General features: G+C 40.0%; 1 protein-coding gene across 1 annotated transcript; it reads left to right on the top strand.

Moving 5' to 3' along the window:
- Positions 1-17,714: 17,714 nt before the first annotated feature.
- LUZP4 (leucine zipper protein 4) lies at positions 17,715-19,610 on the top strand. The gene is made up of 3 exons (XM_045068287.1): positions 17,715-17,739; positions 17,893-18,008; positions 18,261-19,610. Exons 1-3 carry the CDS (start codon positions 17,715-17,717, stop codon positions 19,608-19,610), a joined length of 1,491 nt encoding a protein of 496 aa, XP_044924222.1.
- Positions 19,611-24,837: the final 5,227 nt, after the last annotated feature.

Here is a 24,837-nt window from a genome sequence, read left to right as displayed (position 1 = left end):
TTCAGAAGGTATTACAGTGCTTTATTAGAAATAAAAGGCAAAAATATGGGGCACTTGGGTGACTCAGTTGGTGGAGCATATGAATCTTGATCTCAGGGTGTTAAGTTTGAGCCCCACACTGGATATAGAGATTACTTAAAAATAAAATATTAAAAAAAAAAAAGAAATAAAAGGCAAAAGTAAAACCAAAATTGGAACTGGCAATTGCAAGAACTTAGTGGGAACCCTACCTCTGTCTTTACCACTTCTGTTTAAAGGAGACTAAGCCCAAAGTACTGTAGTCTGAGAGAAAAACATCCCTTTCTCAGTGTAGTCAATCATGGATCCATAAATATTTATAAAACATCTACTCTGTATTAAGCACTGTGCTGGGTACTTGGTACACTGATAGATAAACAGTGGCTTCTTCTCAAGCTGATCATAATCCAGTTGGGGAGGCAGCTAAGTAAACATGTGCAATTATATGTTGTTTTCAGTGTTCTGGAAGTATGCATAGTCAGAAATTGAGAGGAAACTAAGTCACATTTTTTTGAGGCTTCTGGTATTTTACATATTTAAAGAATGATAGAACAATGTTTACAAAAATCGGGATATATTTTTAATGTTCACAGATAATAAAATAGTGATTTCAACACCTTCTAAAATACAAAACAATATAATTGTGCTTTTTACAAGAAAATTGGTTCTATGACTTATATCAAAATTTGATTATATGGTACCTCAAGCTGGGTGATCTATTGTTACTTAAAGTTTATTTATTTAAGAAATCTCAGCACCCAACATGGGACTCAAACTCACAATCCAGAGATCAAGAGTCGGACACTCTTCCAGCTGAGCCAGCCAGGTGCCCTGGGTGATCTATTTAATTTATTTAATTTTATTTATTTATTTATTTGGGAGAGAGAGGAAAAGATTGGGAGGACAAGTGTAAGGAAGAGCAGAGGGAGAAGTAAACTCCCTGTGGAGCAGGGAGCCCAACAGGAACTTGATCCCAGGCCCCTGGTATCATGACCTGAGCAGAAGGCAGATGCTTAACCCACTGAGCCACCCAGGCACCCCTTGGGTGATCCATTTTAAACTGTTTGAGGAAAGTTGTGTTTCCTTAATCCTCACGGCGTTTTTCTGACACAAATCTTACTTAGGTCAAGAATTCAAATTTGAGGGATACTTGGATTGAGCCCCACATCAGGATCCCTTTGCTCAGCAGGGAAGCTGCTTCTCCCCCTGCCTTTTCTCTTGGCTTGTGCTCTTGCTCATAAGCTGTGCCTCAAATAAATAAGTAAAAAATCTTAAAAAAAAAAAAAGAATTAAAATTGAGGGTCTTTGGGCCTGAACTAAATGGTTCTTGAGAGACTGGCTAGGTAGTCTCCAGATGGAGTCAGTGGAGAATATCATCACAGACAGTACGCAGGAATATAGCACCATGTCTCTGTAATGATGTCATATCCTGAGAACTAAGGGAAAGGATGTGAAAATCTGGAAGGTTGATTATTATGTTAAAGATACCTTCCGGGGGCCCTTGGGTGGCTCAGTCAGTTAAGTGGCTGCCTTTACCTGGGGTCATGAACCCAGGGTCCTGGGATCGAGCCCTGCATCAGGCTCCCTGCTCAGTGGTCAACCTGCTTTTCCCTCTCTGCTCTGTTGCTTCCCCTGCTTGTGCTCTCTCACTCTCTCTCAAATAAATAAAATCTTAAAGAAAAAAAAAAAAGACACCTTCTTCGTAACCTCATAGACTATGCTGAAAAGGTCTTTTCATACCTTATCTAGGTCTAAAAGCCATTTGTTTTCTTGTCTCTGTGGATGGGCTGAGCAGCAATTGGATTTCATCTCTAAATCATAGCTGATAAGATCTTTGATTTCTACATGTATAATGTATATTCTTGTGCAATTTCATCATTATAATGCAACAAATGAAATGGTGGTCTCTTGGAGTTATGAAGTCCAGGGGTTAAAATAATGTATAATTGAAACTTTAAAAAATATTGTTTTTCTTTCTTTCTTTTTAAGATTTTATTTATTCATTTGAGAGACAGAGAGAGCACAAGCAGGGGGAGAGGCAGAGGGAGAGGAGAAATAGGCTCCCCGCTGAGCAGGGAGCCCGATGATGGGGGGCTTGAACCCAGTACTTGGAGATCATGACCTGAGCTAAGTGACTGAGCTACCCAGGCACCCCTTCTTAATAGAATTTCAGAGCTGCACGGACACTATATGGACTCTCTTGTCCCTAAAGTCAAATAAGAAACCACTTAGAAAAAGAATTAAAAGAATGTCATTGTTCAATTTATTGATACTTTCACTGAGTCACTGAGGCTTTACCAGAGGTTTTTGTTTATTTGTTGTTGTTGTCTTTTTTTTTTTTTTTTAGTCTCATAGTACATTTCTGTATTGGGGCATAGATGCATTTTCCTAATACCATTTTTCTTCCAATTATATCTCAATTTGAACATTGGTTAATTTAATATGAAGTATTTATGAAATTGCACTAGGTTTATTTCTAGAAAATCCAGCATAGGGTGGACGTTCAAGATTAAAAACTAAAATGTATTTCTTCTCTCCTTTTTGAATCGGAAGTACTTTTCAGATTAAAATTTCCTATTCGCTTTCATCACAGTTTGTATCTTAGATACTCATATTTGCATCATGCAGTAGTTTAGGCAGGTACTATGCCATACAAGCCTGTCCTGAGTTGACGCCACATTGGTGTCAAGTGCGAAGAGAAATGGAATAGTTAGCATTTGGCAAGAGGTGAGATAAAAGATCTGTATTATATAAAGCTTTTCTACTTGATTGGGAGCCATGCACAGTTGCACTTCGGAATATACCAAACACATTTGCTTTTAAAGATGTAATGTTATATTTAAATACGAGTAGCATTTACCTTTTCTTTGACTACCTTCCTTTTGTAGCCTAAGCAGCTTTCCAGCTTTTGCTAAAACAAGTTGCCTTTAAAATGTGGACTTAGTCTCTAAACATAGTCAAATGAAATTAAAATTATTGGATCACAGAAAAGAAGGCAGTTTCCTTTCAAATGGCTGTGCAGTGATAATATCAGTTCTCTATTATTTTTAAAAGTTTTTATTTGTTTAAGTAATCTCTATACCTGTCGTGAGGTTCAAAGTCACGGTCTTGTGATTAAGAGTCATGCATTCCTCTGACTGAGCCATCCAGAGGTCCCCTCTCTATTATTTAAAAAGCACTGGGGCACCTGGATAGCTCAGTCGGCTAAACATCTGCCTTTGGCTCAGGTCATGATCTCAGAGTCTTGGGATCGAGCCTCACATCAGGTTCTCGGCTCAGCAGGGAGTCTGCTTCTCCCTCTCCCTCTGTGCTCTCTCTCTCTCAAATAAATGAAATCTTAAAAAAAAAAAACAAAAACAAAAGCATTGATAACTTTCCTGATTTCAGATAACACCTAGCATATTGCCAAGCACATAGAATGCTCTCAGTAAGTGCTTATTATTTGACAGATTGAGACGGCACTGCTTGAAGTTCTGTGGGGTTCTCCCCTCACCCTCATCCATAACTCTCACTACATGTGCCTTAGTTCCTATCCCTTACTGTACATTCAGATACTGATACCTAAGGCCGGCCTGTCTGTCTTTCTTTCTCTCTCTCTCTCTCTTTCTTTCTTTCTTTCTTTTTAATATTTCTTTATTTACTTGAGAGAGAGAGAAAAAACACATGAGTGGGGAGAGGGGCATGGGGAGAGGAAAAGAAATTTCAGCAGACTCCCTGCTAAGTGTGAAGCCCGACACCAGGCTGGATGCCAGGCTCCATCCTAGGTTCCATCCCAAGCTCCATCCCACAACCCTGAGATCATGACCTGAGCCAAAGCCGGGTGCTTAACTGACTGAGCCACCCAGGTGTTTTGATACTCAAAGCTTTTCATCATCTCCCTTGTCTATCTAACCTCTCCCCCGTAACTCTCCAGCACTAATCTTCCATTCTAGCCAAGCTTATCTTCTCCCTGAACATACTGTATTAATTCCTGGCTCCAAGCCTTTTCTTGCGTTGTTTCTCTTTTCCAGTGTTGGGGTCTTTCCCCTCTTTCAGGTCCTATCCTTCTTACCTGTCTCTGCCACAAAGATGTTCCAGCTGTTCCAGTCCACAGTAGTCTATCTTTTCTCTGCAGACTTGGAGTATTCTGTCTCTGTGTTATTCAGTTGGTATTTAATCATATATAGGCCATTCCCAACTGGCAAAGTGTTGTGCTCCAGTACCTCATTTGTATGCCATTTGTTGGATGCAGAAAGAATTTCCCGTAGAAATAATAATATAAAGGGTGAGTGGGATTCTAGGGCAGTGCACAGAAGTCTATTCAGGACTATTCGGATTGCAACAACTGTTTATCATATGTTATGCAATAATGTTTTTCAGAGTGAAACTGAGAATTCTAGGAAGACCACTCCCTTACTATAGTTCTAAGAACATCTCTCTCTTTTTTTAAAGATTTTATTTATTTATTTGAGAGAGAGAGAGTGAGAGAGAGAGAGAGCATGAGAGGGGAGAGCATCAGAGGGAGAAGCAGACTCCCTGCTGAGCAGGGAGTCTGATGTGGGACTCGATCCGGGGACCCCAGGATCATGACCTGAACTGAAGGCAGTTGCTTAACCAGCTGAGCCACCCAGGTGCCCCTAAGAACATCTCTTAATGGGTTCTTCTCCCTTCTCAATAGAGCCTCATTTGCTTGGTGGCTTGAGGAGTTATCTTTGGTAAATGGTGGATCAGGGAGAATAGTGTGAACTCTGGGGAAGAGCTTTGTGCTTGCAAGCCGATGAGTAGAAGAGGCTGACTCTGTGGAGACCCCTCCCGTTGCATCTGAGGTGAATGGGGAGAGGACTTCTTGTTTCTCTTTTACATTTCCCCCTGGCGCTACCTTAGGATAAACTTTGATCTCTACCTGCTTAGACTATTGTCATCCTTCTGCCTACCCCAAAATAATTAGTTTTCTTTCTTTTCTTTTCTTTTTTTTTTTTACAGATTTTTATTTATTAATTTGTGAGGGAGAGAGAGCACATGAGCAGGGGTTAGGAGCAGAGGGAGAAGCAGGCTCCCAGCTGAGCAAGGAGCCAGGACCCGGGGATCATAACCTGAGCCAAAAGCAGATGTTTAACCGACTGAGCCACCCAGACGCCCCTAGTTTTCCTTTTTGTCATCGGACATTATTCTACAATTTACTACTGATCATAAATGGCTATTTCCCAAACCATCAATTCACCATAATTTCACTTATATTCTCTTTGAAGTTCTTCATTGGCTCACAGGGTTGCTGGGCAGTTTGGGCTCAACATCAGACTTCCTTGGAAGATTCTTAAAAAACAAATACTTGAGTCCCATTCTAGTACTACTGAGTCATAATCTTGCATAGGGACCTCTGTATTTTAAAATAAATCTCTCCAGGTGATTCTGATGCATAGTCAGGGTACAGAACTACCTGAACTATAGGATACAAAAAATGTTGAAAAATCTTAGCATTGGGGTGAGTGGGTGGCTCAGTCAGTTGGGCTTCTGCCTCAGGCTCAGGTCATAATCCCAGGGTCCTGGGATCAAATCCCATATGGGGCTACTTGCACGGTGCAGAGCCTGCTTCTTCCTCTGCCTCTGCCTGCCCATTCCCTTGCTTGTGTTCTCTCTCTCTGTCAAAAAATAAATAAAATCTTAAAAAGAAAAGAAAAGAAAAGAAAAATCTTAGCATGACTTTATTTTTTTTAACTGTAATCTTTTTGTTTATTTTTAAATCAACTTATAATGTATTATTAGCTCCAGGGGTACAGGAGCTAATGTGAATCGTCAGGCTTACACACTTCATAGCACTCACCATAGCACATACCCTCCCCAATGTCCATAACCCAACCACCCTCTCCATACTCCCCTCCCCCTGGGAACCCCCAGTTTGCTTTGTGAGATTAAGAGTCTCTTATGGTTTGTCTCCCTCCTGATCCCATCTCGTTTTATTTTTCTCCTTCCCTATCCCCAAACCCCTCACTTTGCCTCTCAAATTCCTCATATCAGGGAGATCTTATGATAATTGTCTTTCACTGATTGACATATTTTGCTCAGTGTAATACCCTCCAGTTCCATCCACGTCATTGCAAATGGCAAGATTTCATTTCTTTTGATGGCTGCATAGTATTCCATTGTATATCTATACCACATCTTCTCTATCCTTCATCTGTTGATGGACATCTAGGATCTTTCCATAGTTTGGCTATTGTGGACATTTCTGCTATAAACATTCGGGTGCACGTGCCCCTTCAGAGCACCACGTTTGTATCTTTAGGGTAAATACCCAGAAGTGCAATTGCTGGGTTGTAAGGTAGCTCTATTTTCAACTTTTTGAGGAACCTCCATGCTGTTTTCCAAAGTAGCTGCACCAGCTTGCATTTCCACCAACAGTGTAGGAGGGTTCCCCTTTCTCCACATCCTCACCAGCATCTGTCCTTTCCTGATTAGTTAATTTTAGCCACTCTGACTGGTGTGAGATGGCATCTCATTGTGGTTTTGATTAGTGTTTCCCTGAAGCTCAGTGATGTGGAGCACTTTTTCATGTTTCTGTTGGCCATCTGGATGTCTTTTCAGAAATGTTTGTTTATGTCTTCTGCCCATTTCTTGATGGGATTATTTGTTCTTTGGGTGTCAAGTTGGATAAGTTCTTTATAGATTTTGAATACTAGTCCTTTATCTAATATGTCATTTGCAAATATCTTCTCCCATTCTGTCAGTTGCCTTTTGGTTTTGTTGACTGTTTCTTTTGCTGTGCAAAAGCTTTTGTTCTTGATGAAGTCTAAATACTTCATTTTTGCCCTTGCTTCCCTTGCCTTGGTGATGTTTCTAGGAAGAAATTGTTGTGGTTGAGGTCAAAGAAGTTGCTGCCTGTGTTCTCCTCAAGGATTTTGATGGATTCCTTTCTCACATTGAGGTCTTTCATCCATTTTGAGTCTATTTTGTGTGTGGTATAAGGAAATGGTCCAGTTTTCATTTTTCTGCATGTGGCTGTCCAACTTTCCCAGCACCATTTGTTGAAGAGAGTGTCTTTTTTCCATGGGACATTCTTTCCTGTGTTGTTGAAGATTAGTTGACCATAGAGTTGAGGGTCTATTTCTGGGCTCTCTATTCTGTTCCATTGATCCAAATGTCTGTTTTTGTGCCAGTACCATACTGTCCTGATGATGAAAACTTTGTAATAGAACTTGAAGTCTGGAATTGTGATGCCACCAACTTTGGCTTTATTTTTCAACACTCCTCTGGCTATTCGAGGTCCATTCTGGTTCCATATATATTTTAGGATTATTTGTTCCATTTCTTTGAAAAAAAAAATAGATGGTATTTTGATAGGGATTGCATTATATGTGTAGATTGCTTTAGGTAGCATAGACATTTTCCCAATATTTTTTCTTCCAATCCATGAGCATCGAACATTTTTCTATGTATTTCTATGTATTTTTCTTTGTGTCTTCCTCAATTTCTTTCATGAGTACTTTATAGTTTTCTGAGTACAGATTCTTCCCCTCTTTGGTTAGGTTCATTCCTAGGCATCTTCTGGTTTTGGATATAATTGTAAATGGGATTGACTTTCTTCTCTTTCTTCTGTCTTGTTGGTGTATAGAAATGCAACTGATTTCTGTGTATTGATCTTTATATCCTGACACTTTACTGAATTCCTGTACAAGTTCTAGCAGATTTAGAGTGGGTTCTTTTGGGTTTTCCACATAAAGTATCATATCATCTGCAAAGAGTGATAGTTTGACTTCTTCTTTGCCGATTTGAATGCCTTGAATTTCTTTTTGTTGTCTGATTGCTGAGACTAGGACTTCCAGTACCATGTTCAATAGCGTGGTGATAATGGACATCCCTGCCGTGTTCCTGACCTTAGCGGAAAAGCTCTCAGTTTTTCTCCATTGAGAATGATATTTACTGTGGGTTTTTCATAGATTGCTTTGATGATATTGAGTTATTTACCCTCTATCCCTACACTTTGAAGTGTTTTGATCAAGAAAGGATGCTGTACTTTGTCAAATGCTTTTTCAGCATCTATTGAGAGTATCATGTGGTTCTTGTTCTTTTATTAATGTATTGTATCACATTGATTGATTTGCAGATGTTGAACCAACCTTGTAGCCCTGGAATAAATCCCACTTGATCATGGTGAATAATCTTTTTAATGTACTGTTGGATCCTATTGGCTAGTATTTTGGTGAGAATTTTTGCATCTGTGTTTATCAAGGATATTGGTCTGTAATTCTCCTTTTGATGGAGTCTTTGGTTTTGGGATCAAGGTAATGCTGGCCTCATAAAATGAGTTTGGAAGTTTTCATTCCATTTCTATTTTTTGGAACAGTTTTGGGAGAATATGTATTAATTCTTTTGTAAATGTTTGGTAGAATTCCCCTGGGAAGCTGTCTGGCCCTGGGCTTCTGTTTGTTGGGAGATTTTTTTTTTAAGAGATTTTATTTATTTATTTGATACACAGAGAGAGATCACAAGTAGGCAGAGAGGCAGGCAGGCAGAGAGAGAGGGGAGAAGCAGATTCCCTGCTGAGCAGAGAGCCCAATGTGGGCCTCGATCTCAGGACCCTGAGATCATGACCTGAGCTGATGGCAGAGACTTAATCCACTGAGCTGCCCAGGCACCCCTGTTGGGAGATTTTTGATGACTGTTTCAATCTCCTTACTGGTTATGGGTCTGTTCAGGTTTTCTATTTTTCCTGGTTCTGTTTTGGTAGTTTATATGTCTCAAGGAATGCATCCATTTCTTCCAGATTGTCAAATTTGCGGGCATATAGTTGCTCATAATATGTTCTTGTAATTGTTTCTATTTCTTTGGTGTTGGTTGTAATCTCTCCTCTTTAATTCTTTCAAAGAACCAGCTCCTAGTTTCATTGATGTGTTCTACTGGTTTTTTTTTTTTTTTTGGTTTCTATTTCATTGATTTCTGCTCTGATCTTTATTATTTCTCTCCTCCTGCTGGGTTTAGGTTTTTTTTGCTATTCTTTCTCCAGCTCCTTTAAGTGTAGGGTTAGGTTGTGTATTTGAGACCTTTCTTATTTCTTGAGAAAGGCTTGTATTGCTATATATTTTCCTCTCAGGACTGTCTTTGCTGTGTCCCACAGATTTTGAACAGTTGTGTTTTCCTTATCATTTGTTTCCACGATTTTTTTTCAATTTTTTAATTTCCTGATTGATCCATTCATTCTCTAGCCTCTGTGTATTTGGGTTCTTTCCAGCTTTCCTCTTGTGATTGAGTTTTAGCTTCAGAGCATTGTGCTCTGAAAATAATGCAGGGAATGATCCCAATCTTTTGGTACCGATTGAGACCTGATTTGTGATCTAGGATGTGATCTATTCTGGAGAATGTTCCATGTGCAATAGAGAAGATTGTGTATTCTGTTGCTTAAGGATGGAACGTTCTGAATATATCTGTGATGTCCATCTGGTCCAGTGTGTCATTTAAGGCCTCTATTTCTTTGCTGATCTTTTGCTTGGATGATCTCTCTGTTTCAGTGAGGGGAGTGTTAAAGTCCCTTACTATTACTGTATTATTGTCGATGTGTTACTTTGATTTTATTATTAATTGGTTTATATAGTTGGCTGCTCCCATGTTAGGGGCATAGATATTTATAATTGTTAGATCTTCTTGTTGGACAGATCCTTTGAGTATGATATAGTGTTCTTCCTCATCTCTTATTATAGTCTTTGGCTTAAAATCTAATTTATCTGATATAAAGATTGCTACCCCAGCTTTCTTTTGATGTCCATTAGCATGGTAAATGGGTTTATACCCACTCACTTTATATCTGGAGGTGTTTTGGGGTCTAAAATGAGTTTCTTGTAGACAGCATATTGATGGGTCTTATTTTTTATTTTTATTTTATTTATTTTATTTTACTTTATTTTACTTATGACTATAAGCATGAAAATTTAAAAAAAAATTTCTAAAAAAAAGGAATTGTTAATATAAGTTGGTTGGGAAAAGAAAGTGGGGAGAATTTTCTCAGGCTGGAGAATAGAACAAAGCCCTGTGCTAAATTAAGGGTATACTTTGATCTATTAGAAGAAATTGTATCCCAAAAATTTTTTAGAAGAAAAAACCCTATATGTATTCAAAAAATAAAGTTAGTTACAATGAAGGATAAAATATGACTAAAATAATGAAGGTTTAAATAGATTTTTAAAGAAAGATATTGTTACGATACACTAGTTAAAAAACATTAAGAGGAAAGATGAGGGGTGCCTGGCTTGCTCAGTGGGTTAAAGCCTCTGCCTTCGGCTCTGGTCGTGATCCCAAGGACCTGGGATGGAGCCCCGCATCGGGTCTCTGCTCCGCAGGGAGCCTGCTTCCCTTCCTCTCTCTGCTTTAAATTTAAAAATATTTAAATTAAAAAATTTTAATTAACTTCGCAAGACTAAAGAATCATGGGGAGAGAGCCATGAATTCCATGCTTTGCTTCCCCCTCCTCTGGAATTCTGCTGTTCTCCTTGATCAGTGAGCTTGGTCTTGGCTGGTTGTTCTTGCTGATCTTCTGCAGGAGGGATCTGTTGTAGTGATTCTCAGATGTCTTTGCCTGAGGTGGAATTGCACCGCTCTTGCCAGGAGCCGAGCTAAGTAATCTGCTCAGGTTCCCTCCCAGGAGCTTTTGTTCTCTGAACACTTTCCATAAAGCTCTGGAGGACAGGAATGAAAATGGCGGCCTCTTAGTCTCCTGCCTGGAGGAGCCGAGAGCTCGGGGTCCCACTCCTCCATGCACCCTTAGAAAAAAGCACTTAATCATTCCCGTCTCTCTGGTCTCTGGCCGAGCTCTGAGCTCACCCGGCCTATGACCAAGGGTTTCTGTCTCGGGCACACAGTCCCATTTGGAGTCTCCAAACCCAGCAGATTCCTGCCTCCAGAGAAGGAAGGTGAGTCTCCCCAAATCTGCCACTTGTGGGGTCCCTGCTCAAAGAGCAGTGGTCTCACTGTGCCGCGGATTACAGTTTAAGGTATCCCCGAGCTGAGAGCTCACTCTTTGGCTCCATCTCTGTAGCTGGCTTCCCTGCTCTGATATTGTGAGCTCTGTTACACTGAGACAGCCCTGATCCTTCTGTGACCCCACTGGACCTGAGACCACGCTGTCCCCGTGAGGACTCCACCCCCGCTTAGCCTCCAGAGCAATGTCCATCAGTGGAGCAGACTTTTAAAAGTTCCAATTTTGTGCCCCATTGCTCCACTGCTTGCCAGCCTCCCCTCGCCCCCCCCCCCCCGTCTATCTTTGGATTCACTTCTTCGCACATCCTACCTTTCAGAAAACGGTCGATTTTCTGTTTCTAGAATTGCTGCTCTTCTCTTCGATCGCCTGTTTGATTTAACTCTCTAGCTGAACTCCTGTGACCTGATGTCATCTCAGTCTGCTACTCCTCCACCATCTTGACTCCTGTCCCTCTCAGCATGACTTTAAAAACCTTTGTGTTGAGCAGATCTCTGTTCTAATTCCAGTTCTGCCAATAGCTAACCTTGGGCACATTGTTTCCTCTCTCTGGGCCACAATTTTCTCATTTATAAAATAAAGGATAATTGCTTTTCCACTCAGTTGTTTCCATTGCAGTTTCAAGTTGATTCTGGACTTCTTTTTACCTTTATATTTTAGTGAATGTGGTCTTTTAGTCATATTTCAGGAAAGCTGATGTAGGAGGCAGTTTTGGGGGGTTTTTTTGGATGCAGTTTATTTTATTCTTTTTAAAATATTATTTATTTTGAAATATATAGAGAGAGCATGCGCACAAGCAAGGGGAGGGCTAGAGGAAGAAGCAAACTCCTTGCTGAGCAGGGAGCCTGATGTGGGACTGGATCCCCAGTCCCTGGGATCATGACCTGAGCAGAAGGCAGATGCTTAACTGAGTCACCCAGGCACCGTAGGGGGCAGTTTAAATGAAACATACATGTGGGTGATTATTTTCAAGCCTAAAACATACTGATGATGTCCTTTTCAGCTTTTAAGCAGTTTCATTTATGTGTGTTATAGATTGTCAGAACAAATTCCTGCTATGTTCTGTCTGTGTTTCCTGCATTCTACTTTGGTGTGCTTGTCTTCCCTTGCACGAGTGAGCCCTTTGACATGAAGTTTAATTGTGGGAAAATATAACAAAAATGGAAAAATACCAAAGCCAAAGTTGAATTTCCTATTAGTTAAGTGAATTTTTTTAAAAAAGATTTTATTTATTTATTTGAGAGAGATAAATAGAGAGATAAACAGAGAGAGAGAAATCACAAGTAGGCAGAGAGGGAGGGGGAAGCAGGCTCCCTGCTGAGCAGAGAGCCCTATGTAGGGCCTGATCCCAGGACCCTGAGATCATGACCTGAGCTGAAGGCAGAGGCTTAATCTACTGAGCCACCCAGGCGCCCCTAGTTAAGTGAATTTTATATAGCAGCTATGAGCTTGGTCATTAAACCCGAACCCATATTACAGCACTGCTGATATTTTAAAGATTTGTTTATTTTGGGGAAGGGGGGGAGAGAGATAAAATGCAAATGAGAGAAAGGGCATAGGGATAGAATCTTTAACCAGACTTCCCACTGACAGTGGAGCTCAAGGGACATGGGGCTTGATTTCATGACCCATGAGATCAAGAGTGAGATGCTTAAGGCACTGAGCCACCCAGGTGCCCCAGGGCTGCTGATATTTTAAAGAAAAGCCTGTATTATCACTTATGAAGCTAAATTGGTGAAAGCAGTGACTATTTTTATGAAAATGTAAATGTCAGTGCCATCACAAAAGACTTAAGGTCATAGGGACACCTGGGTGGCTCAGTTGGTTAAGCAGCTGCCTTCGGCTCAGGTCATGATCCCAGAGTCCTGGGATCGAGTCCCACATCGGATTCCTTGCTTGGCAGGGAGCCTGCTTCTCCCTCTGCCTCTGCCTGCCACTCTGCCTGCCTGTGCTCGCTCCAAATGTAACAAAAAAAAAAAAAAAAAAGACTTAAGGTCATAAACAGCCTTGGATAAGGCTAAATAGGTGAGAAAATAATGTATTTTTCACCCAGAGAGTCTCCTGTTTGTAGATTTGGATGGATATCATAGTTTATTTCTACCTTCTCTCTTCTAGAATAATTACTCTAAGTGAAAATATCTTGATGCTGTTGACCACATAACAGATATAAAACCTATACCTATTTGTTGAATGTGAACAATGACGGTTAATCTCTGCAAAGCCTGTTTGGAAATGGCAATTCTTATTTAAAAAAAAAAAAAAAATCTTGCCTGAAATGTACAACATTTTGCTTCCTATTGTACTCCACTGTTCACTAATTTTTCCCCTGGTCATTTGTTCATTCATAGTACTAGGGAGTTGTATGATATTTGGGTTGGGTCAGATTGTGATGGGAAAATGCTTCCATGTACTAATATATTCAAAAGGAAAGGATTAAAAAAATCCTGTGGCATTAATGTGGCACTGTCAGAGTGACACTAAGACTGAAGTCTTTATAATGTTATCTATAAGCACAAAGTAAACTGATACAGATTTGCTTATGGGAGAGGAGGAAGCTTGGTATTTCTAGAGCCATGTTATATATATTTCCCTCATGAATTAAAAAGGCTTATGTGAGTTGCAGGGTGATTGGTTGGAAAGACCAATCGACTTCAGTCCTATTGTGCAAATGTGGCCACTGCCCAGAGTCTCACCATAGCTATCCCATGGCACTCTATGGTTCCCAACAAGCCTGAGAAAGGTTGTAAAGGGGACAGGACAAAATGAGTGCTCAAATAACTGTGTTAGAAGTAGCCTTATACTACCTGAGTGCTAAACTTGATGTGTAATTAATTGGAAACAGAATTGAAAGGAGAATGCTATTTTAATAAGAATATTAATTCAAATGGAGGTTACTAGCCTAGGTGCTGCTCTCCTCATTCTTGGGGTAGCCAAGAGGTTTTTTTGTTTGTTTTGTTTTTAAGATTTTATTTATTTGAGAGAGAGAGAATGTATAAGCAGAAGGGAGGGGCATAGGGAGGGAGAAGCAGACTCCCTGATGAGCAAGGAGCCAGAAACCAACTCCAACTCCAACTCCAACTCAGTGCTCTATCCCAGGACCCTGGGATCATGACCTGAGTTGATACCAGATGCTTAACTGACTGACTCAGACCATGATCCTGGGGTCCTGGGATTGAGTCCCAAGTCAGGCTCACTGCTCCATAGGGGGGCCCCACTTCTCCTCTCCCTCTGCCTGCTGCTCTCCCTGCTTGTACTCTGCCTTTCTCTGTGTCAAATAAATAAATAAATAAATAAAATCTTCAAAAAGAAAAAAAAGAAAAAGTCATGTAAGTCTATTTCCTTCTTTAAAAAGTGAGGATAATCTCTGCTGCCCTTTAAGGGTGGGGGTGCACTACCTCAGATATATGAGACCCTTGATAAACATCTATTCATTTATTTTCTCATTTATTGAGTGTCACACATATGCCGGTACTATGCCAAGAGCTTTTATATGGAAACGCTTTATAAACTTTCAAATACTATCCAACTTAAAGGTGTTCTTAGGAACCCACCTGGTTTATCCATTCAGCCGTCCCTGCAACAAGGTACTGGGTTGATGTTTCTCAACTGTAGCTGTGTCTTGCATTAGCCCAAGACATTTTCCAAATTACTTAATCCTCATGGGATTCTAAGACGGAGCTTGCCTTATTTTGGGTGACTCAGAAGTGAGGAAAATGAAGTCACTGAAAATTGTCCGTGAGGACCACAGGACGGACTGGTCCCGGAGCACTCCCTCATGGCTTCATGGCCTTATGAAACCATTGACTCAGGGAGGATCTTGCTCCTCATTCTCCTCTCTGAGGTTTTGCTCTCCTATTTCAGAAGTCACGCATCTCACCCACAAGTCTGCTTGGCCATCATTTCAGGGCTGACGAGGAGGAGGGGTTGGAGCTTAAAAAACCTTCACTGTCCCAGCACCCAGCAGCACCTGGGCTAGTGACCCTCCCTTTAAACATGATATTCTTATTAAAATAGCATTTTCCTTTCAATTCTTTTTCAAATTCATTATACAAAATAACATCCTGAAAGATGTTCTTATTATACAGTAATCAGAACTCTCTTATACTGTAATGAGGAAGAACCCTGTATAGAGATTTGTACAGATTTTAAACATCAAATACAGGGGAAGGAATAGAGGGGAAAAATGAGAAGGTAACACAATGCAGAAGGAATACAAAGAACAGAATGTTAAAGGCTATGTCTTTGCAAGATGTTATAACCATTGGCTGCCAACAGGCAGAAAGAACAAAGGCTTAAAATGGGCTTGTCAGGAAATGGTACTCAACTGATTGAGATTTACCCTGACTTTCAGGTTTGAAGACACCAGCCATTTCAAGATTTTTGGAGAACCTGAGGCAGGACTAGTAAAAAGCAAAATAATGAAGGAATTAGTTAATCTCTGGTGTACAACTGTCTCCTCTTTTGTACCCTTCCCAGCTCCCCCTCTCTCTTCTAGTATTCCTAGCTCTTTCCAAATACCTAGCTTGTGCTTATCTTGAAGGGTCCCTTGACCTAAGTGAGCTTTCATCCATTGATAGAACATCCCACCGTTAAATCTTCCCATCCCAGATGTTAGGAGAGGTGTTTTAAAGTAGGTTGTACCTGTCTCTCATCTTTCAGTTCATGCCATGTAAGTGCTCTCTGCATGAGTACATGAAAACATGCCTGACTACGAAGTAAAGTCTGATTGCTTCCTGCTACTATACTAATCTTAACTTCCTTGCCTCTTTGGTATCTCCTCTGAATGTCCATCACCACTGCATCATCATCATAACTTTCTTGCAGTTCACAAAAATAAATTCAACTAATTGTCTAGCACTTAACGTTTCATCAGGAATGACACAATTGCTCTATGTTTCTCTGAAACTACAACATTTAGTAAAATCATCTATTTAAATGATTTCCCCTTTAGGCTACTTTACTCTGAAAGTATTTTATTTTATTTTATTCATTTATTTATTTAATTTTTGCGAGCGAGAGGGAGAGAGATCATGCACATGCAAGAGCATGAGCAGGGGGAGGAGCAGAGGGAGAGGGAAAAGCAGACTCCCTGCTGAGCAGGGAACCCCATGTTGGACTTGATCCCAGGACCCCAGGATCATGACCTGAGCTGAAGGCAGACATTTAACCGACCAAGCCACCAGATACCCTGAAAGTATTTTATTTTTTCAGGAATGAAGTTATTATAAATCTGTTTAACAGGAATCTTTCTCTTTATTGCTCTGGGGATCTAACCGTAAAATGTCTGCATTGTTTGGTCTTTGTTATGGTTTTACAAATTAATTATTATTATGCTGTTATCATTTTTCAGGGCTACCAATTTTTACAATGTTCTGAAATATGATGAGGTAGAATATAGATTATTCACTTGAGACATGCTGTAACTTGGCTTTTTCTATTGTCTTTGTTTTTCATGTGTTTCCTAATACAGATGACATTATAATCCTTAAAAAGTTAGAAAGTAAAAACACTGAATCAAAAAAGAATGGGACACAGAACCGTAAAAAAAAGAACCCAATTTCAAGACAGCGAGCAAATGCTCGTAGGCATCGCCGGCAAAGAGGTAAAGTATACAAAAAATCAAACAGCACAAAGAATCTGAAATATTTGTGAATAACTAGGTAAGCAAATTCGAAAGTTGCATTATGTTGCTAGTTTTATTTTTCTTGAAACTGTAGGCATTTAAGGTTGGTAAGTATTTATGCCATGACAAATGAAAACAATTTTAAAAATTTATATGTGTTTCTTCCATAAGGGAGAGCAGGATGAGAATGACAAATGTTTTATACCTGTTCACAAACCTGCCTGGTTGGTCCAGTTCCACCCTTAGGAGGCAACACAGGAGGTATAAGAGCATGGTTAATAATCTGGGCACCATGGCCTCTCCGTTTTGAAAAAACAAATACTGTACGGCAGAGTACAGAGCACGAAGAAAACCTTTTTTTGGTATTTCTAATCCGATGGGTCACTGCAGTCTGCATATTTTAACAACACTGTGCTGCAGACTGCCGTTGTAGAGAAGTCTTCCCAACAATTAAGGCTCTCCATGGTTTAGTCAGCTGGCCGGAATCATCTTGACAGTGTGCATTCTACTCCAAGTCCCTGCCAGTTGTGTATCCCCTGCCCCCTGCCCCAGCTTCATTATAGTCCTTGTTTGAATCCTTCATTGGCTTAGCGGGTTCTGAGAAAAGGAGAGATACTGGTTATTATAGGAACAAAGCTGCTAGGAATGGTGAGGTGGCCTATTCTCATATTTCTTTTTTTTAAATTTATTTTAGAGAGATAGCACGCAGTCGGGGAGGAGTGGAGGGAGAGGGACAAGCAGAGTCTGCTCTGAGCACATAGCCCATTGTGAGGCTCGAGCCCACAACCCTGAGATCATGACCTGAGCCAAAACCAAGAGTCAGATGCTTAACCGGCTGAGCCACCCACATGCCCCTCCCCATTCTCATGTTTCTAACTAAACATAAATTTGATCTTTGTGGGCCTTTTGGAGATCCATCTTCTTTATTTCTTAAGCTATCTTTACACCCAAATCAAAGGAGACAACTGAGGCAAATATTCACATGATTAATACAAAGCAGACAGTTTTTCTCCATCTCTTTTCTTTCTAGTAGATAAAAGATATGCCCCAACTTTGTTGGCGTTTGAAAACAAATTTGAGGTATTGTATACAAAGAAGACTTCTTTATTAAGGTATGCGAATAGAAACAGTATGGCAAAGACTTCCCTAGAATTTGGTGAGACTCTCAGATGATATCAGACTAATGAAATGTCAAGTTTGCAAAACCCAGTGAATAGCCTTAAAGCAGTGAGATCACAGATAACACTGAGAGATATGTTGAATTTACTGACATATTCTGAAAAATATGGAAAATAATTATTTTTCAAAGGATACTCAAGATTCAGAAAGAACACTGAGGAAGGAAATGATACAAAACTGTACCAAGAACCTTCTGGATTCAAGCCTGGACAAAGCTCTTTAAACAAGCAGCCTGTAAATAAGCAGGTAAATAAACATTGAGAATTAACCGATATAAAAGAATGTAAATTCAATATAATTCTTAATATTAAGTAAGGATTATTTTAAATTCCTTGAGAGCAGAGGTTGTTTCTTAGTATTCCCTCCTGGTGCCTTGAACAGTTCTGAGAACTGTTTAGTTTATAAAAATAGGGGCAATGAAGTTCTAAAAAACATAGCCCATAGAAATGGCTTTGACAAAATATTATATTTGTTTTGCAAAATTGTGATTCTTTGCAGGAGAAGTGCAATGAAAATTCTAAGTCCCAAGCAGAGAGGAGTGGAAGCCAGTCAGAAGGGAACCAGAATCAATTGGAAGGATCTCAAGGCCAATCATCAAAAAATCGACATCATTCAGAGAGATCTCGTGGCCAGTCAGAGAGTTCTTGTGGCCGGTCAGAGAGTTCTCAGGGCCAGTCAGAAAGATCTCATGGCCAATCACAGAGTTCTCATGGCCAGTCAGAGAGATCTCCTGGCCAGTCAGAGAAATCTGGAGGCCAATCAGAGAGATCTCGTGGTCTGTCAGAGAGTTCTTGTGGCCAGTTGGAGAGATCTCCAGGCCAATCTGAGAGATCTCGTGGCCAGTCAGAGAGAGATCCAGACCAATCAGAGAGATCTCATGGTCAGGCTGAGAGTTCTTGTAGCCAGTCCGAGAGTTCTCATAGCCAGTCCAAGAGTTCTTGTAGCCAGTCCGAGAGTTCTCATAGCCAGTCCGAGAGTTCTTGTAGCCAGTCCAAGAGTTCTCATAGCCAGTCTGAGAGTTCTCGTGGCCAGTCTGAGAGATCTCTTGGCCAGTCTGAGAGATCTCATGGCCGTCCCAAGAGATCCCAGGGCCAATCAGAGAGATCTCGTGGTCAGTCAGAGAGATCTCGTGGTCAGTCAGAGAGATCTCGTGGCCAACCAGTGAGATCTTGTGGCCAACCAGAAAGGTCTCGTGGCCAACCAGAGAGATCTCGTGGCCAATTAGAGAGACCTCGTGGCCAATTAGAGAGACCTCATGGCCAGTCAGAGAGAGCTCATGCCCAAACAGAAAGATCTCGTGGCTACACAGAAAGATCTCGTGGCTACACAGAAAGATCTTGTGGCTATAGAGAGAGATCACGGGGCTGCCAAGAGAGATCTCATGGCTATAGAGAGAGATCTCACAGTTACCCAGGGAGATCTCGTGGCTACACAGAGAGATCTCGTGGCTACACAGAAAGATCTCATAGCCAATTAGAGAGATCTCGTGGCCACACAGAAAGATCTCATAGCCAATTAGAGAGATCTCATGGCCACACAGAAAGATCTCATGGTCACTCAGAAAGATCTTATGTTCCATCAGGGAGATCTCATGTCCTATCAGGGAGATCTCATGTCCTATCAGGGAGATCTCATATCCTATCAGGGAGATCTCATGTCTCATCAGGGAGATCTCATGTCTCATCAGAGAGATCTCATGCCCCATCAGGGAGATCTCATGTCCCATCAGGGAGATCTCATATCCTATCAGGAAGATCTTATGGCCAATCAGGGGGATATCGAGGACATTCATCAACAGAAAGAGTCAAAACATCACCCAAAACTGAGAGAGCTGATTTTGACAGGTAAAAACATAATAAATACTTAATCATTAGTACAATGTGTTGAGTAATGTGGAAATGTAAGGGCATGCTTCTTTTATAGATCTATATTTTAGTGACTAAATAGGTTTTTGTAACACACGTTGTATTGAGACTGAGATATTAATAGAATGGAGGTAACATATACATGGCATCAGTTATCTTTCAACTTGCTGACTACCTCTCCTATCATCCAGTTTTCCAGTGAGCCCTCATGAACTTGTTACATCTAGGTTGGCTTTCCCTGGTGGAGCCCCATTTACTCAGCCTTTCCTACTGAGCCTTCCCCACAATAAAAATATATTGACTCAGTGTCCCATTCCCTTTGAAACTTTCAGCTTGTTAGGCTAGCTAATCTAACAACAAACTGTGCTAGATTCGATAGTACATCTTCTCTGCTAATGAATTTCTGTGCTTCTTTCCTCTGTCTCCTTCCTAGAGAATATTCTGAGTTCTCAGCACACAAATGATCGTTGTATCTTTCGGCAGCTGAACTTTTCTGTTTTCTTCTAATCAGACCCTAGAAGAGCATGTTATTCTATGCATAGATCAACACTAACCTTCTGAATATATTTTGAATATATTGTGTATATTTACTGTTACTGGATAAAACTGTTAGGCTAGGTCTGTCTGCCCTGGGTGGGGCCTATGGTGGGGAAAGTAATTTAATAGTATTGCAAATTGGTTGAGTTTTAAAAACCACAAGACATCTTTATTATGATTAACTAGTTAATTGAGTAAAAGTTTATTTTTAGTTCCAAGTCCTCGGTAATTGCTTTCAGTTTGCATTGCCTATAAACTTCTAGTCAAGTATTCTATAACATATTAACAACTGCATGGAATTAATAGTTTTAGCTAAAAAATGATTTCCAAAATGTATGTGTGGGTTATTGTGTATATAGACAATGTCTGATGTAGGCACCATTTTAATGCTAAAGGCCCCATCATACTTATATTAACAGTACACAAATAATTTGCTATAAAAAATTAAAATTTAACACTGATGACACATAGTTAATATTTCTGCATTTCTCAGGGATTTTCATGTTTTACTTCATTTTATACAGTAATTTTTGTTTTTCAAATGGCATAATACTTCCCCTGAGGCCCAATGCCATATTTCTGTCATTTTACATTTTAAAATGCAATGAACAATTCTGTTCATTTTTTTCTCCTTTATCTTCTATCATTATGTTTTTTTGTAGTCTCAGCACAAATAAGTAGTACTTGATCAGTTAAGGTTGAAGTTATCAAATGCTGAACTATTATAGAAGAATAAAAGAATACATAAAGTACAGAAAATTAATATACTTTTATGATTGATCCCTTGGAGATGAATTCTTCTACTCCGTAATTTTGCATTCTCATACTATACATAAGTTGACCAATTAGGTGTAATAATACTCTTCAGATCTGAAGTTGGCTTCTCCACCCGGTAGAAAATGAAGACTTCAGTGATTTCATGCCCTCACACCAAATCTTCCTCTCAGGCCAGCTTCACCAGGAGCTAAAGACAAACCAGAAGTTCTCCGTACATTTCTGCCTTAAACAAGCCACCAATGTAGTAGCCCAGTGTGGTCTAAATAAAAGTAGTTGTGCAAATATCTGGAATAAAGAATGATAGCATATTCAGAATATTATTTATTTATGGAGATTTACAATAACTTTTTTCAATTTTGAAAAACCAATATGATTCTCAAAAACTCTAAACAGAATTTATTGTAAACAAGGTGTGGATTTGGGTGTTTCACACTCCAAAATACTGGATTTCAGCTTTTGCTCCTTTTTCCTGATACAGTAATGATATCCAGAGACAGATGCCTGCCTTGGCTAGGAAAGTGGTGTGTAAATAGAGAAACAGAACAAAAACTGTCTTTTGTACTCTCCACTAAATAATTTACATGAAATGAATGGCAAAATGCGCATGTCTTTACATTAATTGGGCTGTCCCCCAGACAAAGCTTTTCTAAACACAGATAACAGCTTCAGAGGAAATGAGGTACTTAGTTTTGGAGTGCTTGCCATTTAAACTCCAATTATAGAGTGACAACTGACATCTTATTACCACACCAGCATTCCAAGTAATTCTTGCAACAGATTCAAACCTGAGTACAACTGACAAATCAATTTTGGGTCTAGAATCTCTAATTTACTATGTATTGCTCTAAAAGCAGAAGTCTTTTCAGACCGGCTGATTTCCCTCTCTGTATTCCCAAATTCTTCACTACTCCCTAGCTCTGTTTGTTACCCAGTTGTTAGTATTATTCTTATTTCTTGAAAGAAGATGCCAGTGAGAATCTGATCTATGTTTTTAAATGAAAGGCTCCTAATGGAGTATAAGTAGCATGGGTGAGTGGAAACAACATAAGAATATGAAGACATGGCTTTGTGTCCCAACTCTGTCACTAAATATATCAAGCAAATTATTTACTCTTTCTGGATCTCAATCTCCTATTATGTGAAAGGAGAAATTTGGACTATGTGACAGGATCTATGGCAACTGGCAACATCTTAAAAGTTCATGAGTTTCATCTTTTTATTTTTTTATTTTATTTTTATTTATTTTTAAAGATTTTATTTATTTATTTGACAGACAGAGATCACAAGTAGGCAGAGAGGCAGGCAGAGAGAGAGAGAGATGAGGAAAGCAGGCTCTGCACTGAGCAAAGAGCCCGATGCGGGGCTCAATCCCAGGACCCCGGGATCATGACCCAAGCCGAAAGCAGAGGCTTTAACCCACTGAGCCACTCACACACCCCTCATCTTTTTATTTTAAAAAATTGTAAAATACAACATGAAGTTTACCATCTTAATCACTTTCAAGCATACATTTGAGTGACTTTAAGTATAGTCACAATGTTGTGAAACAAATCTGCGTAGCTTCTTCATTTCACAAAATGGAAACTCTGTACCCATTAAATAATAACTTCCCATTTTCCCTCTATCCCTAATCCATGGTGACTACCATTTTCCTTGCTGTTTCTGTGACTTTGACTGCTTTAGATACCTCCTGCGAGTGGAATCATGTAGTTCTTGTTTTTTTTGTGACTGGCTTATTTTACCTAGCATGATATTCTCAAGGTTCATCTGTGTGGTAGCATGTGACAGGATCTACTTCCTTTTAAAGATATTCCATTGTGTGTATATAGATATCCCATTGTGTGTATATACCACACTTTATTTATCCATCAATGGACATTGGGCTTGCTTCTACCTCTTCAAATAAACTCTCTGCCCCCCTTCCCTTTTGGGATTCTCGTAATGCGTATATTGGCCCTCTTGATAATGTACCATAAATCCCTTGGGCTCTTTTCATTTTTCTTCATTTGTTTCTGTTTTTGCGCCTCCAAATCAATGATTTCCAGTGACCTGTCTTCCAGTTTGCTGGTTCTTTTTTCGGCTGAATCCAATCTCCTGCAGAAACCCTCTAACGAATTTTTCATTTCGGTTATTGTATTTTTCAGATTCAGAGTTTGTTCAGTTATTTTTTATAGTCTCAGTTATTTTTTATAGTCTCTGTTTCCTGGCTGATGTTCTTATTTTGTTCATGCTCCATTTTCCTGATTTCCTTTAGTCATGTACCTGTGTTCTCTTTTAGCTCATTGAGCATTTTTATGACCATTATTTTAAACTCTGCCAGGTAGTTCATAGATCTGCATTGCTTCAAGGCTGATTTCTGCTGTCTTATTTTGGTCCTTTGATTGGACCAGGTTTCTGTTTCTTTGTATGTCTTATGCTTTTGGCTGAGATTTGGGCTTTTTTTGTGTGTGCGTGTGATTTTTTTGGTTTATTTGAGAGAGAGAGAGAGCACAAACACCACAAGCACAGGGAGACACAGGCAGAGGTAGAGGGAGAAACAGGCTCCCTGCTGAGCAGGTAGGCGGATGCAGGGCTTGATTCCAGGACCCTGGGATCATGACCTGAGCTAAAGGCAGGCAGACGCTTCACCGACTGAGCCCCCCAGGCACCCCAAGGAATTTGGGCATTTGAAACAATAAACACCTTCCTTAGTTTTTTAATACTGGCTTCATGCAGAGGAAGACCACCAATCTACTGCCTGGGGCCTCTAGCACCTTGCAGACCTTTTATAATCTTGTACCGCTTGGCATCTGCCTACAGAACTGCAGCTCTACTGTGCTGCTTGCCTCTGTTTTCAGTAGCTTCCAAACTCTGGCACCGGTCCCACGGATGTTCTGAATCTGGTGAGACAAAAACCAGTCCCTCAGGCAGCCCCCAGAGAAACCAGAACATTGCAGACATGGTCCACTTCTAGTTTCCATCCCAAGAGAGAAGCCCTAGTATGGGTTTTTCTTACCCCAAATTGCTCTCTGTGGGAGGCATAGGGGGAGGGACACAGATGGGCACATTAAATGTTGTGACTATTCCTACCCTATTCCCTGGAATCCCTTCTTGGTTTTATAATGGCCTGGGTGCTGTAGCTTCTCAGCTGGTTTCTAGAGTTCTCATAGAGGCATTCTAGTCTATATATAGCTTTTAATTCAGTGTTATCTCTCAGGCAAGGAGGGCCTATAGCTTCCTCGTCTGCTGTTGTCTTATTTAGTCTGCTTGGGCTGCCATGGCAAAATACCTCAGACTGGGTGCTTTAAATGACAGGAATCTATTTCTTCCAGTTCTGGAAGCTGGAAGTCTGGCATCAGGGCACTAGCATGGCAGGAGTCTGGTGAGGGCTTTCTTCCTGCTTGTATCCAGCCACCTCTCTCTGTATTCTACCGTGGTGGAGAGAGAGCAAACTGATCTCTTCCTCTTCTTATAAGGACACTAATCCCATCATGGGGCCCTGGCCTCGTGACCTCGTCTAATCTTAATTACTTACCAAACGACCTCTGTTCCACATACCATCACATTGGGGGTTAGGGTTTCAATTCAGGAATTTTGAAGAAACAAAGCTTTGAGTCTCTAAGTATCATCTTGCTGACATCATTCCTGAAGAAAATTTTAAACAAAAATAGTCACCCAAATGCCTGATTAACTTCTGATCTTTGTTATGGATGTGGTAAGTAATAATTCACACCTAAGCTGAAAAATCACTTATCAAAACACTCTTTTGTATTTTAATTGTCTCTAGTATTCTGTTTCAGATCAGATGTTGAAATATGCATAATAAAATAATATCGCTTGAAAACATGCATTTTACATAATTTCTTTGAAAATAAAAGTTTGCCTTTTAAATTATCAACATTTATGATTTGTATCAG

The sequence above is a fragment of the Mustela putorius genome, unplaced genomic scaffold, assembly GCF_011764305.1.
Source record: "Mustela putorius furo isolate JIRA1106 unplaced genomic scaffold, ASM1176430v1.1 tig00003901_pilon_pilon_pilon, whole genome shotgun sequence".
Taxonomy (NCBI): domain Eukaryota; kingdom Metazoa; phylum Chordata; class Mammalia; order Carnivora; family Mustelidae; genus Mustela; species Mustela putorius.
The sequence above is the reverse complement of the archived record's forward strand: the minus strand, read 5'-3'. Positions and strand labels throughout refer to the sequence as shown.